General features: G+C 42.4%; 1 protein-coding gene across 1 annotated transcript in view; it reads left to right on the top strand.

Annotated features, from left to right (window-relative positions):
* The window catches only part of celsr2 (cadherin, EGF LAG seven-pass G-type receptor 2), a gene marked incomplete at both ends in the record, with an annotated part of 169827 nt that overhangs the window by 104116 nt on the left and 48182 nt on the right, over positions 1-17529 (top strand). Inside the window, 5 exons of the mRNA XM_084315750.1 lie at positions 1477-1592; positions 2216-2304; positions 14962-15119; positions 15489-15652; positions 16828-16953. Of these exons, the coding sequence (XP_084171876.1) occupies positions 1477-1592; positions 2216-2304; positions 14962-15119; positions 15489-15652; positions 16828-16953 (653 nt within the window). The remainder of the gene's footprint in view (positions 1-1476; positions 1593-2215; positions 2305-14961; positions 15120-15488; positions 15653-16827; positions 16954-17529) is intronic.

Genomic DNA, 17529 nt, shown 5'->3' with positions numbered 1-17529 from the left:
TAACATTCCCATCACAGAAGACTTCACCGGAGTGAATACAGAGGGTTAACCACAAGAGATCTAGATTAGAGCCTGTACAGTTCTGGAACAACATCCTATTGACAGATGGGACACAGATGGGTCAACTTGTACCAGAATGATGGGAAGAGAAGAGTATGGAGAAGGAAAGGAACTGCTCATGATCCAAAGCATACCACCTCATCAGTGAAGCATGGTGGTGGTAGTGTTATCTGCTCATATTCAGCCAAATGCTTCAGAAGTCATTGGACAGCACTTCACAGTGCAGATGGATAATGATCTGAAGCATACTGCGAAAGCAACCAAAGAGTCTTTTAAGGTAAAGAAGTAGAATGTTATGCAATGGGCCATGGCCAAGTCAATCACCTGACCTGAATCCAATTGAGCATGTATTTCACTTGCTGAAGACAAAACGGAAGGGAAAATGCCCCAAAAACAAGCAGGAACTGAAGACCGTTGCAATAGAGACCGGACCCCCAGTGTCTGGTCTATAGGTTCTAGACTTCAGGCTGCCTCACAGCAAGACAGTCCTGGGTTCGAACCCCAGCAAGGGGGCCTTTCTGTGTGGAGTTTGCATGTTCTCCCTGTGTTCGCGTGGGTTTCCTCCAGGTACTCTGGTTTCCTCCCACACCATAAAGACATGCATGTTAGGCAGGGACTACAGATGAAAACTAGCTCATTAGCTAATTCTGGCATATTTACATTGTTGTGGAAACTGAAGATGTTGATTAATGTGCACTGTCCATGGGTAAAAAAAAAAATGTAATCACAAATTGAATGTTTTATTTGTATTTATGACTGAAGAAAGACTAGAATGAAGAGCCTGAGGCTGGAGTGCCACTAATTTTAAGAATTCACATGTTCTTCCTGTGCCCCAGTCAGTATCTGTGAACACACACCACTCTCTCCTAAAGATAGAAATCAAACACCTCCCAGCCTGGTCAAATGACCTCCCAGCCTGGTCAAACATCTCCCAACCTGGTCAAATGACCTCCCAGCCAGGTCAAACATAAGACTCTAGATGTGATGAGTTCAGGACCTTCCAGCTTGGTCCAACATAAGACTCTAGAAGTGATGCCCTGTCAGGACCTCCCAGTCTGGTTAAACATAAGACTCTAAAACCTCCCAGCCTGGTCAAACATATGATTCTAGAAGTGATGCCCTGTCCTTTTCGGCTTGTCACTCAGCATTAAAGAGGGGGGTTGAGGATATGGCTTCCTGGTCATAAATTGTACATCATGCCACCCTTTTCTGCAAAGTCAGCACACTGGTGCCAGGCCTATGAATGTGTTATGGCTTGCAGCCTTGCACAGCACCTCCTTATATTAGCATATCCTTAGTCACTACTACATTGTCATCCTACTCACAAAGACTTTTCTTCTGAACAATAAAAACGTCCTGTCTAGGTTTTTCTAGTAAACAGAATCTGTGTTGCATTTTTATTCTCCGTTCTCACAGATTTGCCACCAAAGAGCCCAACGGGTTGTTACTCTACAATGGCCGCTTCAATGAAAAGCATGACTTCATCGCCATGGAAATCATCAACGAACAGATCCAGCTCACCTTCTCTGCAGGTAGAAAACGACTGTGGGTTTTTTTTTTATCCACTTTTTCTCCCATTTTCTATATTTTCTCCCATCCCAATTTCGTATCATTCAATTCAACCCTCCCCTGTCACGAACGCTGTTTCTTGCCTCCCACAAGCCGGCTGCAATGTGGACTAAGTCATACATAGCACAAGTCCCCTCCGGTACTTGAGGTAACAGCAGTCGCATCTTTTCACCTGCGCAGCTCGATCTCTCAGTGGCGAGGAGTAACGCGTGGGAGGCTCACGCTGCCCCCGACACTTCCTGATTCTACTGCGCAGGCGCACCAACCGACCTGTAGGAGTCGCTGTCCACAACGCCCGATCCCCACCCATCAGTTTCCCACCCCCTAATACGCCCAATGTGTATTAGTATGAACGACCAGCTAAACTGAAAGCAATGTGGAGCGCTGGGCTCGAACAGGCAAGCCCAGCGTCTCCGTCATTCGTGGCGAGCGCCTTGCCCACTACGCCACGTAGCCGCCCCCAGAAAACTACTGTGGTTAAACATGGCGATGTGTTGCGACCTCAAAACCCTAACACAGCGTATATAACACATTGAGTTAAGATAAATCAAACATACAGTCGTTGACTTGTAACATGTCTTTTCAGGTGAAACCAAGACGACTGTGTCTCCATACATCCTGGGAGGAGTCAGCGATGGACAGTGGCATGTGGTCCAAGTCCACTACTACAACAAGGTATGACAATGAGTATGAGTTACTGAACACACTTGCGCTAAAATTATTTATTGCAGACGACAGTCAGACGGTGTAGTTTTCCCCCCCATACAGACATTGGCTGCTCTGATTTCTGGCATTGTTGATTTATCACCAAGAGCAAAGTGATTATTTGTCTATGGAGGAAAAGTAACACGCTGACAACCTTGACAACCAGAACCTTGAGCTGTGGAGGCTGGTTCTCTTCTTCTTCTTCTTCTGGAGCTGCTTGCTGTGTCATTCCACAGAGTTACTGTTGACAGGCTGATGATCTGGCTGGATGCCAGTGTGCCAGCTAGACACAGGAATGAGGGAGGGAGGGAGGGAGGGAGGGAGGAGGTGCGTGAATGAAAGAACCGGACTGAAATATTAAAATAGTAAGAGGAATGTTTTTGCAGACATGCTGAATTTGCTGATACAGTATAATATCTAATGGAAGTTTTGATGAATACTTTTTTCTCCAAGGGCTTCTCAACTGTTGTATTTCCATGTGTGAAACTGTTGCCCCCTTGTCTCTCTCTCTCTCATCCCTGTCCTTTTCAATAGTTCCCCACTCCCTCCCCTCAAACCCCACAGGATGTTACATTTTAGTCTATTCAGGAAGTCACTTAGCATCATAAAGATGTTGCCAGGCAACGCCCCCAGTGTGGATATTCTATTCAGTGTCTATGATAACATGGCCATGTCAGATTCCAGTCAGCAGAAGTAATGTGGCAGCGGAGGATTTGGACGAAAACTATTTGGTTCCCCTCCAAGGGACGACATTATACTGTCATTAATCACTTAAGTACAAACCCCAACATGTCTCATGCATCTAGTCAGTCTTTTGTTTCTGGATTGACCTGGTAGTTTTACATGCATATTTAAGTGTTTTACATATATGATGCACTGTATATGTTATAGTGAATGTAACAATTCAACCATGCACACCAGGCATGAGCGGAAGGTAATTAAAGGATCCTCACACCGCTGTGGATGTGTTTTCACATTTACCATGATGGTGGGGAATCTACATACTATATCCCAGGAAATGTGAAATATCAGTTTTTCAACATGTACTGTAAAATATACACTAATAAATAAAATGTTAAAAATGCACAAGTTATATTAGTAACTAGTATATTTTCAAGTTACCTTTTTGTATTATTTGTTATCAACTAAATAGGAGAGGGAATATTAAATATCAAGTTTACACTCCTATTAAGTTGATTCAATGCTGAAAGGTTAGCTACTTGAAAATACAAGTTGACACTACTTGTGGTTTTTTACAGTGTAGAGTAATTTCTACTAATGATATTCTAGCCAATTGGATGTTTTTTAGTAGTTTTTTTTGTTAATATAGTATGTATTATATTTATAATAGTATTAGATTTGATAATTAGTGGTTTGTCCGTTCAGCGACGCATGTATCACACTGATTACTAGGGCTGACCCCTATTAATCGATTAGTCGACTAATCGGTCGAAAGGGGCCGTAGTCGACTGGCCAATCTCTTAGTCGAATATAATAAAAAAATATATATATATTTTATTTCCTCATTCTTTCCAAAAGAAAAGAGGCCTAGAAGCGTGGCTAACGCTAATGGCACACATACCAGAGAGGCTAACTGCCTAAGAAAACAGGCACAGAGGCACTGAAAGAGGATTTCACCCATCTAATGAACACACTAGACTAGACAAATATCAAGATGTATCCATCAGTGGACCAATTGCATGCTTTTGCAGAGGACAAGAAGCCTTCAGTAGACTCCTTCAGACATTAAGCACCCCCCACAGCCCAAATGGAATGATGAAAAAAAAAAAAAATTATACCTTTTTTTTTTATTTATTTTTTTATATTATTCAACCAATAGTCGACTAACGGCAAATTTTGGCCAATCCTAGTCGACCATCCAAATCCTTAGTCGGGGACAGCCCTACTGATTACATAACATATACTACGGTATATACAAAACATTAGCAACACCTCTCTTTTCATCACAAAGCCAAAGGTTTCTGACTGTAAGAGAGATTTGGAATGCCCAATATAAATATGAAGGATTATTTAATGCTGGTATGTAAAACATTTGTAGTTTTCATGAAATACACTGACTGTGGGGAAACCTTATTGATTTTACCTATTAAACCCACTTCAGTGAGTGAGAGACTAGGTAAAAAAAATTAGAATAGGAATGTGCTCTGTGTTTTGTACACTTTAATAGTTACAAATCTTGGGGCCCAGGACAGTGAGGTCATCACCCCAGGATACTGCTGCTCATTCAGTCTGCTAGTTGAACTAATCCTCACAGTCAACATGCTCAGCTCCTGCAGCAGTGGGTCTGCATGGCCCACATCCTACAAGTCGCTGAGGTAGAAAGATGGCTCCTCCTCTTTGAGGTATCCCACGATGGCCTTGTCTCGCCTATCAGGGGGGGGGGGGGTTGAGATTGAAATGTGCCTTTCAGTGGCGAGAGTGACTGTGGTGAATGGCAATGACCGCTGCTTTTGTGTTTCCCCCTGCCTCCATTGGGACCAGGGGCAGTGAATGATGCGGCCCCAGGGAAGGTGCCCCTCACTCTGTCCTCCAGCGGGGAGAGAAAGGCGAGGCAGGAGAGAGGAGCGAAAGCAGGGGAAATAAAAGGACGGAGAAGTATTGACTCTGGCTCTGAACGGGGCCATGGCGCTTCAGGGCCGGCCCCTCTGGTTGCTATGGTTTTCCAGTCTATCTCACATCCCATATTTGTGTTGTTTGCTACCCATGCTCCTCCTGTGCACCCTTGTCATAGAGGGTGACGGTGAACTCGGTTACCCATAATCCCCCTGTTGCAGCGGGTGGAAATGGTGTTTAATGTAGTCCTGAGCAAATATGTACCCTCCAATCAGCTTTGACAGGACTGGGCTTTGTGTAGCAGACAGGGCGCCTGACGGACATTAGCAGACAGTCATTATCGGAGAGTCAACAGCCGTGACTGATGGTGCTGTAGTCAGCGGGCCGGGGGCCCCTGGGAGCCGTGGCCCACAGTGTAGGTCTGTGAAAGAACCGATGGATCTGGATCACAGAGTCTGTTTTGGACTTTCCATAGCACCAGGAAACCGTGGAAAAGAGCGTGTCCGGGTGATTTTGGATCTATGACAATTCACACAGTGCATTTGCCCATTTAATTGTCAACATATTCACAACAAATTTGCCTACCTTTGCCTCGACAAGGATGAACAGTGACATCAAGTCACCTTCAAAAGCTATTTCTTCCAACAAAAACAATAACCATGCTTTTGTTTTTGAATAGCGAGGAATGCATGCCATGTTATCAGAGGCAGAGCTTTACTTATGCAAGGACATTCTCACAGTATTTGTGGTGATATATAAATACTTGGTGAGAATTGACGTTTTCGTTCCCCCCTGAGTTGTTAGTTGATTCTGTAGCAGAGGCGTTATGAGAGCATGGCTCTTGTTAAATCAGTGCAGAGGAACAGGGCTATTAGTCTTCTCCCTATCTCTGGCACTCAGCACATTGTTATCACAAGACCCAGAATGAGCTGCAGCATTGTACTCTATAGCTGCTCCTTCAGTCAGAGATATCATGTAATCTACTCAATGGATACAGTTAGGAAACCATGCAAGGAAAATTAAGAGAGGCACTGTGCTTTTGGGGAGGTGTGATTTTGTGGTGACCTTCTAGGGCAGGGGTTCTCAAACTTTTTTATACCACAACCCCATTTTATTTAGGATTTTGTTTGGGGACCCCACACTTAATACATCCAGTGCCGTTCACGAGAATTCTAATTTCTGTGGCCCAACGGTTCAGTGCCAGAAATGAAGATTCTCGTTTCTGGGTCGTTATTTCTTTTATTCGCTATTTCCATTCATAATCCATCGAGGCAGCCTGTGCAGGCTGTCCTGAATGGGTCTGAGATCGCAAACGTCCAATACCGCCGCCAAGCGCCTTGCGGCCGCTATTGCACATCCTTGGAATCTCTCTGGCTCAGCCTGTACGTACGTTGATCGAAAAAGTCCGGTCCGGGTTTTAACGTTTATAACACATGGATTGGGGAGAATCAAGCACCGCCGATTCATGTTATTTGGTGTATTATGTTGGCAAAACGATCAACATCAATACTTGGAATGGCGATCAGATAATTGGAATATTCTTTTTGCAGTACATCCTAGTCAAGGTAAGGGCTATATGGTATCAATCTTGCGTTGATCCGAGCATGCCTTCGCTGTGATCCGAAAGTGTTATTGTAACGTTACTCCACAACGTATGCCGTTGGTGACGATCGAAGCATAGAAACCCCCCCCCCACCTTTTCATGCATGCATGATGAAATATAATACCGCTAATATAGTGTTGATTTCAGATTGATTGTTGATCCAGGCGAGGAATGGCACGGTTTCTAGTGAAATGCACTAAACGCTGCTTAGCGGATACTCGATGTCAAATGGGCAATAGTTTTATATCCATAGCTATGACTAAACTATTTAATATAGTTTTAGCACTGCAAACACCGGCATGTATCCCCATTCATTAAAGCGCTGGCACACACGGCCCACAGCGACCTCTCGTGAACGACACTGGATGTGTTGATGTATAGCGTAATTTAAACTTGGAATTAAGGAATATCAAAATAAAAGCACACGTTGTTGAACTTGATCATGCATATTTATTAGATAATTTTATTACAGCACTATGTTATCAATACACATTTATAAAACAAGGCATATTTAGCCAAAATATGTTGCCAGAACATGAAAAAATATATATAGATCATAATTTTTTATAATTCTTTTACTTGCCAATGCGCAACCCCACTTTCACCTACCCCCGGGTCGCGACCCGTAGTTTGAGAACCACTGTTCTAGGGTATAGTTGGCTGAATGTTATGCCAGATGTTATTTATTGGTGGGTGAAACCTACCCACATTACCTGGGTGTCTTTCCTTAGAGACTTAAATACGTACTTAACTCAGATTCAATACATAAATAAGTTAGATTCAATAAGGGCAAGCCATTCAGGGCAAGTCAGTAATAACAGAATAATCAGGAGATCATTCCTAAGGCTCGTCCAATAAGCAGAGAATCTCCTTTGGTTTATTATTCCTAGGAAGAAAGAAACAATCGCCTCCAAAATTGGTCATTTTAGTTTTAGTTTTTGAGGACTGCATACTTTTTTGGCAAACCAAAATACTATACTTTATACTTATAGCACATGCATGAGCCTGGTTTCTTTTGAAAGATGACATTCTGAAGTTTCTGAGTTCTCACTTTTAGTGCTAATGAAATTAGGGATGCTCCGTTCACGTTTTTTGCCACCGATACCGATCACCGATCGTCGTGAGCCATATCGGCCGATACCGATCCGATACCGATCGTTTTTGATTACATTTTTTTTTAAATTATTTTATATAATTTTTTTTCTTTATAAAATATATATATTATATAATTAGACTTGTACTTGTATTATCTGCGAGACATCGCCACCACGCAACAAGCTCCACTGTCTGTGTGTACTCTAGTAGCCTCCAGCTATGGCCAAGATTCTCCGGAGCTGCAGCTAGACCCTATACTCGAGTAGCCTGCAGCTACGGCCAGGATTCTCCGGAGCTGCAGCTAGACCCGATCATATTCAACAACATGCCCTCAGCTCGAATACGCATCGAATGAGTGTTATAAAACATTGATATCAGGAGCTATCTGTGGCTACTGCTGGCCGGCTATATAACGTTGATACAGCGCCTCTGTGAACTATTTAGTTCAGTGGGACATTTCGTTTTGAACAGTGAGCTGGCGTCAGCTAACATGAGCTAGCTGAGGTATCATACACGTCTCTACTATACTTGCTGGAGTGTTTGTTGATGTCAGGAGCTATCGGTAGCTGGCCGGCTAGATACCGTTCGGTTAGACAATGCCTCATCATGTATTGGACTGGAAGTGAATGGTTGACTGGGTCATTTTGTAACGGTAGCTCCCGATGTCTGAGACAGAACTCAGCGAGACGAGCGAGTGAGATCGGTTTTGATGATCGGCGAAAATAAAGCATTATCACCGATCCCATATTTATACTGATTATCGGCCGATAACGATCGGTGGCCGATCGATCGGGGCATCCCTAAATGAAATAGAGTAACATAGGTCTGAACTTGAGTTGTAGAAAAACTTGTTACTCATGTTTTTCTGTAGTAGTTAGTAGTCCAGAAGTAATATTTCCCCCAAAATTGGTATGCCTGAAAAGACACCCTGGGTCCATAGCCTGACGTCTTGTGTAGTACATGTCCTAATTTAATAAAGCTCTGTTCAGAAATGAGTGATTAGGAGCAATTTTGGTAAACTGTGTAGCGTTCCTGGTTTCCTTTTCCTCATAGACTTTAATTCATTCAGCGTTTTTTCTCTTCCTGTTTTCGCTCGTGACGTTTCACCTAGATCCCCGATTCATACATCCCCACGTGGGGTATCATTGGAAAGCCACACTCATTGGCTACAACCCTGTCCAATAATTTTCGAGATCGCCAAATGATTGACGGAGCCGGGGGTGGTAATCTGACTCTGCAGTGTACTTCGGCGCACACCTCACATATCGGCATGTAATTCGAGAACCGCTGAACGGATTTTATCACCTGAAAGGGCTATCGACAGGCAACAAATATGGCTTTAATTCTATATATATATATTGTATTAAAAAATACAACCGAGCCACTAGAGGTCGCCAAAGTTCCGGTGGGCAAATCGTCCTCGAGAGGGCCCACATCTTCGTCCATCAAGAGGGCTGTTGCATGCTTAGGTAACCAGAGAATAGATGGAACTCCAGCATTGGACTCAGCATTGACTCTTGCTGGACCCCGACCCCGACTGTATTATGTATCACTATGCTCTACAAATCACAACCGGTCAAATTAATGTATATTGAGATGAACTTAAGATCCCTCGGGCAATGCTATGTCATATAATTTTATTTGTATTACTCTGACACATCTTACAGTACCTAAACGTTAAATTGGCGCCACTTACTTGTCAATAACTTACCCCGAATTTGTTGAAATGGTCCAATTTGTCAAACCCTAAACGGAGCCTGGACGCTGACCTCTCGATTCAAACCGTTATTTGCTAATAGTTATTTTTATCCAAAGTCGATTCAGTATGTTCATGTTAGTTCGATTTAACATGACAGTGTCCAGAGAGCAGACAAACTCTCCATTGATGTTTTGACAAATTGGACCATTTCAAAAACTTTGGGGTGAGTATTTGACAAATAAATATGTGGCCCCAATTTAATTTCCTCATTGGCAATTGACCGTGCTGTAATGTACAGACTGGCACAAAGATTATGGAAAGCCTACAAAAACAAATGCTATTTAAAATGTAACTAATCCTTAAACAAAATATACTTAAGTGAAATTACTGATTTTGGATACTACTCAAAACAAAGTACAATTGCACAAAAAAGCTACTTGCTTACAGTAATGAGAGTAAATATAATTAATTTGTTACTAATTAATATCATTACATATTACAGTCAGGGACCAGTCACATTGACCCCAGCTAATCCAAGGAATTTTGTCATCTCTGCATGCTAGACATGCTAATTCCTCTTAAATCCTGCCTGTCCAGTCATTAGCTCAGTGGCTGGTCCACGCCTGCAGGCAGTCAAGTCAGCAGTGTAGGTTCTGGGAGGGTGGTCGCACCTATACTTATGGCTAATATGAGCTCTGGATGACCTCAGGGAAACAACCTTTTTTGTAAAGAAGGTTATGACCTTTGATTGACAGGATCATCATTCTCTCTCTCCTTCGGCCCGCCTTCCTTTGTTTGTCCCACCATTGATATCTCAATGGGAAAAAAGATCCTTTGGTTGAGACCACTGTAGAGAGAGAGAGAGAGAGAGAGAGAGAGAGGGAGAGGGGGAGAGGGGGGGGGGGGGGTTTGGCTGAGTCTGTCATCTTTCTCAGTAATACGTAGGAAAAATACATTTGAAACAGTAAACAATAGAGATGTGTCTCTTGATTTGGATGAAGAAGCATCCTAAATGTAAAGTAAATAGAGTTTATTCACAATTAAGAAACTGGTCTATAAATCATTTTGGACTCTTTTGCCAAGCATCCTGATTTAAACCCTGAATAATGACTAGATACAATTCAAACCCTGGATAATAACTAGATATAATTTAAACCCTGGATAATAACTAGATAGAATTCAAACCCTGGATAATGACTAGATATAATTTAAACCCTGGATAATGACTAGATAGAATTTACCGTAATGTGGATACCTTCTAGCCATTACCGTCCTGTCTCTGGCAACACAACTACTTCCTGAAGTTAAACGTGACAGAAACGAAAGAGATGGACATTGACATCAGAAGAACCTCCCACTAACCATCCCAACCATAATGAAGGGCTCACCTGTTGAGAAGGTTGATCACTACAAGTACCTAGGAACAGTAGTTGACAACAAGTTAAACCACAATCGGAATACATCTGCAATCTGCAAAAAAGGTCTGCAGAGACTCTACTTCCTCCGCAAACTAAACACTTTTAATGTGGACAAAACACTTTTTTTTTTGATCCACTTTTTCTCCCATTTTTCTATATTTTCTCCCATCCCAATTTCGTATCATCCAATTCAACCCTCCCCTGTCACGAACGCTGTTTCTTGCCTCCCACAAGCCGGCTGCAATGTGGACTAAGTCATACATAGCACAAGTCCCCTCCGGTACTTGAGGTAACAGCAGTCGCATCTTTTCACCTGCGCAGCTCGATCTCTCAGTGTCGAGGAGTAACGCGTGGGAGGCTCACGCTGCCCCCGACACTTCCTGATTCTACTGCGCAGGCGCACCAACCGACTTGTAGGAGTCGCTTGTTCACAACGTTCGATCCCCACCCTTCAGTTTTCCCTCCCCGTAATACGGCCAATGTGTATTACTGCGGACGACCAGCTAAACTGAAAACAATGTGGAGAGCTGGATTCGAACACGCGAATCCTAGCGTCTCCACACTGGTGGCGAGTGCCTTGCCCACTACACCACCTAGCCGCCCTATGTGGACAAAACACTTATGGTTTTGTTTTACAAATCTTTTGTTGAGTCCATTTTAACCTTTTGTATTGTGTCCTGGTATGGCAACCTGTCGATACAGAACAAAAACAGTCTGGCCAACATAGTCAAGATGGCCAGCAAGATAATTGGGACCCAGCAGCTTTCCTTGACAGACATTTATAACAGACAAATTCTGCGGAAGGCTCAGACGATCTTAGACAGCTCTGACCATCCTCTCTTGGAGGAGTTTGTCCCCCTCCCCTCTGGCAGGAGATATAGGCTCCCCGGGCTAAAGAGCAACAGATTAAAATGTTCGTACATCCCCAGGGCACTAAATGCACTTCACTTCCTTTAAAATAACAGTAATGCATTTTCCTTTTCTTTTTCCTGGTTGGATTCTGTAAGATGTGATGGTTCTTGTGTTGTGTTATTTGTTGTTGTTGTTGTTGTTGTTGTTGTTGTTGTCTCTACCACCGCTGCAAAGCAAATTTCCCCTTGAGGGACAATAAAGTCTGAACTGAACTGAACTGAACTGAACCGCACCGGCAACCAACTAATGTTAGCACAGCTAGCTAAAGTTAGCTCGCTAGCAACATCCCAGCCATGTGGCAGTCCTTACATCAGTCAGTATTTTCCTTGTTGGCTGTTTTTAGCCACTAAATTATCATACTAACTCAATTGGCAGAGTTAGCAGGTGGAAGTCGATGGGTGGTAATCTGGATGTTGTGGACAGCGACTCCTACAGGTCGGTTGGGGGACGCCTGCACAGCAGAGACAGGAAAGGGCGGGGGTAGTGTGAGCCTCCCACACGTTACACCTCGCCAATGAGTCCACGCTGGCAGGTGAAAAGATGTGACAGGCTGCCTCCTCGTGTATCGGAGGGGACGCGTCAATACTTTTACCAACTAACTTGCATTTTTCCGCGATCTGATTGGCCACTGACGTTTCTGGTCATGTGACATCTGCGCCAATCGTGTGACGCCTGTTTCTATCACTGGTTAAGCTTAGGCACTCTTTCGAAGTTGGTTAAGGTTAGAGTTTGTCTTAGAGCAGGGCGATAGAACCCCAGCCCTGATTCCAAACTCTAACCTTAACCAACTTCTTAAGAGTCGCCTAAGCTTAACCAGTGATAAACTAGGCGTTAAGTAGTTTGCAGGCTGTTAGAGGCGGAAAAAATAGGCGCAGAAACAGGCGTCACGCGATTGGCGCACATGTCACATGACCAGAAACGTCAGTGGCCAATCAGATAGCAGAACGCGAACGCGGAACTGGAAGTTTGTTGGTAAAAGTATAGACGCGGAGGGGACACGTGATGCAAGGCTTCTATCCTCCCTACAACCGTCCAGTGGGGGGCATATGCAAGCAACGTTCAAGACAGGGTAGGGGAGAATTGGCACAGCGAAATTGGGATGGGAGAAAAATAGAAAAAGAGGAGAAAAGTGGATAAAAAAATATATATATATATATATATATATATATATATATATATATATATATATATTAAGGCTGTCAAATATATCGCGTTAATATCGCGTTAACTCCCGATTCTATTAATGCCACTAATTTTTTAACTCAAGATTAACTAAAAAAAAAAAAAATTTTTTTTTTTTTTTTTTTTTTAGTAGACTTCACTCAGGTGTATTATTGATGCTCTCATTGATACTATGTTTGTTTCTGAAGTGTGTGTGTGTGTGTGTGTGTGTGTGTGTGTGTGTGTGTGTGTGTGTGTGTGTGTGTGTGTGTGTGTGTGTGTGTGTGTGTGTGTGTGTGTGTGTGTGTGTGTGTGTGTGTGTGTGTGTGTGTGTGTGTGTGTGTGTGAGATATAGAGAGAGAGGGGGGTGAGAGAGATGAGGAAGGGGCAAAAGAGAAAAAGAGCTGGGAGAGTGTGTGTGTGAGGGAGAGAGGGGGGTGTGTGATTAATCAGCCCTTGTGTGTGTGAATGTAACAAGTTCCTAACGTTTTCTTTCCCCTATTATTTCATGCACACTTTATTCATTGTTTTAAATTATTATTTTCTTTTAAGTTATTTTGTGCATCACTCTGTTTTGAATTTGATGCAAATTTGCAATGCATGAGGGTCATCCTTTTGTGTTAAATGGCTGCACAAAGCAAGCATTTGTTGACTCGCATGTTGATAAGAGTATTAAAACTTGGAACTTGAAAAAGATCTGTTTAAGGTTAAAAAAAAAAAATGCGATTAATTTGCGATTAATCGCGAGTTAACTATGGACAATCATGCGATTAATCGAGTTAAATATTTTAATCGTTTGACAGCACTAATATATATATATATATATATATCTACCATTAACACTTTGATCGCCATGGGTTAAATTCATAATTTACCATCCCTCGCCATCTCTATTTGTCTATGGAGAAGTTCCCCTTCTTTGCAGGGCTATAACTTTTTAAATTCTATTGCTAAATTGCCATTATTATGGCCCATTCAATGTCCTATATGTATTGTTCAGGGTGTAGCAACGTTAAACTTTTTCATTCACATATTCATACTAAAATATGGTCTAAAGTATAAGTATGTTTTATCGTTTTCTGCAGCTTTCTTCAGAACGTGATTTATAGCCCTAAATGCATTATATTGATGATCAAATACAGTTTGGTAGGAATCTGTGCGAGATAAAAAATTTCAACTGGACGTGGTTCTAGAAGTTACTACGTGTCATCTGATGATGACCGGATGGGCGGGGGATCGTTTATAATTCCGTGGGCAGTGTTAGATGATTCATCCAGAGTGGGTCATATGTTCATCATAGCAGTTTATATGGAACACGTTAGAATATAACGCTGAATCTTACCGTGGCTTCCTCGCGCCGCTGGCAGATGAGCGTGGAACAGAATTTTTTCTATTATGGGATGGAGAAATGCCCGATCCATTTCCAGGTTGTATAATAGTATATACGTCCAAATCATGTTGTTTTTTCGAGTTATTTGCACCGATCGATGTTCACTGTGTCAAGACAGAGTCTCTCTAACGATAGCGAGTGCCCGGACCACATATGGATGAGCACTACCGGTTTAAAGGCTCATTTCCGGTTGGCGATCTGCCGATCGGCCACCAGATGGCGCTCTTGAACCACTAGAGAGTTGAGTGGAGCTTTGCAGTGTGTCTCAGGGCTCCGGAGGGGAAATATGATTTCGATGACAGATTTTTGAAATATTGACATCAAAGACAAGTTACGGCGTCTTCGGCAGAATGAGCATGGCTAGGAATGACGTCTTAACTCGTCCCCGGCGATCATAGTGTTAACAACATACAGCTAGTTTCATGTGACAACCTTGTGCAGTAACTCCAGCTCTTGTGTTTTTCATGTTCTACCTCAGTTCAAATTTCCTATGGTCCCTTAAATTCCATACAAACCCCATAATAGATTTTCAGAAATGTAGGCCTATGGTGGTCAATATTAAAAGAAGTTCTAAAAAGTTGATGTGATGGTGATTGGTGCAGTTTGTTCATTATGCCTGTTTAGATAACCGGTCATGTCAGATCTTTCATGAATTCATGCATATTCAAGTGTCCTCGTATATTATACGCACATGTACTATAATGCTTCTCATTTTGATTAAAGATTAATGTAAGGAATTATGTTCCATAATGGTTCTTGATATTTCAACCCACAGCCAGTTCTAAACCAGGCAGGCCTGCCTCAGGGCCCCTCAGACCAGAAGGTTGTCGTAGTGACAGTGGACAACTGTGACTCCTCTGTGGCGCTGAGATTTGGTCACATGATTGGCAATTACACCTGCTCTGCTCAGGGCAGCCAATCAGGATCCAAGAAGTAAGTACAAAGGGCCAGAACAGAAATGAAACAATATGGGACTTTTTTGTCTTTTCTTTTTTCTTTATCTGGATTTAGTGCCATGTCAATTTCTTAATCAATTTCATGTTGATGGCAGTGATTTCATTAATAGTTTTCTTTGCCAAACATGATTACTCATCTAATTAGGTGTTACACAGCAAACATCTTTTGAAGTAAAGTTTACTACTCCAGGGTGTTGGCTAAACACGTTATTCTTCATTGGGCTATTCATCTTTTAACTCCCTCGGAAAGAGAAGAGAGAGAAAAAAGAACATGTATATTTAATGACCTGCTGCAGTGCTGTGGGTGGAAGCAGAGCTAAACATGGATGGGCTTCTGTGTTCTCAGATCTCTGGACCTGACGGGCCCTCTCCTCCTTGGGGGCGTGCCAAAACTCCCAGAGGACTTCCCCGTCCAGAACCGCCAGTTTGTGGGCTGCATGAAGAACCTGCGTATTGATAATCGGCATATCGACATGGCTGGCTTCATCGCTAACAACGGCACTCTGCCAGGTACTGTAGGTTACATTGTGACCTGCTTGACACTTCTTTATAAAGGCCCAATACAGGATTCGTTTTGACCTTGTAAATTACGGTTGTATTCACATTCGGAAATAGTTTGAATTGTAGATGGGAAATGTGTTATTTGGAACTGTCTTGATGCATCATAAATCAAAATATAGGTCTGTTTTATTCCAGTGTTTACAAACATTACCAATGCAAACAAACCTATTACACTTACAGCATGGGGAGTTTAGATGTGTCAAGAGCTCCGTCAATCAACTAGAAAATGAAAATATGTGTCTTTTCCCATTTGTATTTTTTGTTGGTGGGGCTACCCATTTGCCTACACTTGGATCATGGATTGGGCCTTTAAATGTATTACTGTACCTATTGCAATTTCTATTAGAACTGTGATCATATTTCAACCGGCCCATGTTTGTTGCGACAGAAGCCTAGTTTGATACAGAGACAAAAAAAGGAAAATACCACTGATCTCAGCAGGACAACAGAGGCATCTGGAAATAGGGAGGTGTAGTGGTTACGTCATTGTTGTTTCCGGATGGTCCACCTTGCTTGAAATCGCAATGTATTTCCCCATTGCCCATTTCTAAATTGTCTCGTTTAAAACAAATAAAGCATGAACATTTGCATGGTGTACCTTTCTGTGCGTATTCATCCACAATCTATAGCTCAACATGAAAATATTTGCAATTAATCGTAAAATAATTACGTAAAATTTTATTTCAACCAAAAATGCTTAAACAATAATGTTAGTGATAGAAGGGAACTCATTTTGTGCAAAAATGGAAAGCTTGCCAATGTTCATGAGGCATAACTATTACAATAGCCGATAATCCATTTTCCCAATGATACATCCCTAAACGGGTGGACCGCGCGGGCGGTCCAAAGTGACGTCAGACTACACCTCCCTATTGTCCTTGTACCTGATCTGAATAGCCCATCGCCGCTGTGCTGGCATGAGACTCATTATAAAAAGTGCACGTTGCTCTAGCTCTCCCTAGGCTGCTGGCATGAGACCCGTTATAAAAAGTGCACGTTGCTCTAGCTCTCCCTAGGCTGCTGGCATGAGACCTGTTATAAAAAGTGCACATTGCTCTAGCTCTCCCTAGGCTGCTGGCATGAGACCCGTTATAAAAAGTGCACGTTGCTCTACCTCTCCCTAGGCTGCTCTGCCAAGAGACACTTCTGCAACAACAGTCCCTGTCTGAATGGAGGCACCTGTGTGAACCTGTGGGGCTCCTTCAGCTGCGACTGCCCGCTGGGGTATGGAGGGCGCAATTGTGACAGGGGTAAGTAACACCCTATCTGCGCTGGACTAGTATTAAGTGGGGACCATGATAATAGAAAATTACCCACTCGACTTCTGTGATTTCCAGATGTGCATTCACACAGGTTTTTATTAAGGTTGAACATGAAACGCCTAAAGATTTGATGAGTGTGATCAAACATTAGTGTTTCAAATGGCAACTCAAACTATTTATAACAATGCCTATTTTTATTTAATTTCTTTTACTTTAAAAAAAAATGCAATGCTAAATTAAATCTATGATAATCCAGTAGGTAAAAATAACTGCATAACTGTTTCATAAAGTAACTGTAGGCATTAGTTTGATTTGAAGTTTGCACTGAAAATGCATTTAATACCTTCCTGTATTGATTATACTACTAGAAACAATGATGAACTCATAACAATAACATGACAAATTACACACAATTCACACAGGACTAATATTATCAACCTCCATGTTGCTGAATTATGGTATGGTGTTTATTTGACAAATTAACATGACATGGCAGATTCGCACAGGATTAAGATCACGGATGACCTCCGCAATAATGACAAATTACTGGAGGTCCCCAGGTAC

Source organism: Notolepis coatsorum, assembly GCF_963971535.1.
Source record: "Notolepis coatsorum genome assembly, chromosome: 6".
NCBI classification, from domain to species: domain Eukaryota; kingdom Metazoa; phylum Chordata; class Actinopteri; order Aulopiformes; family Paralepididae; genus Notolepis; species Notolepis coatsorum.
This window is presented reverse-complemented; position numbering and strand designations above follow the sequence as displayed.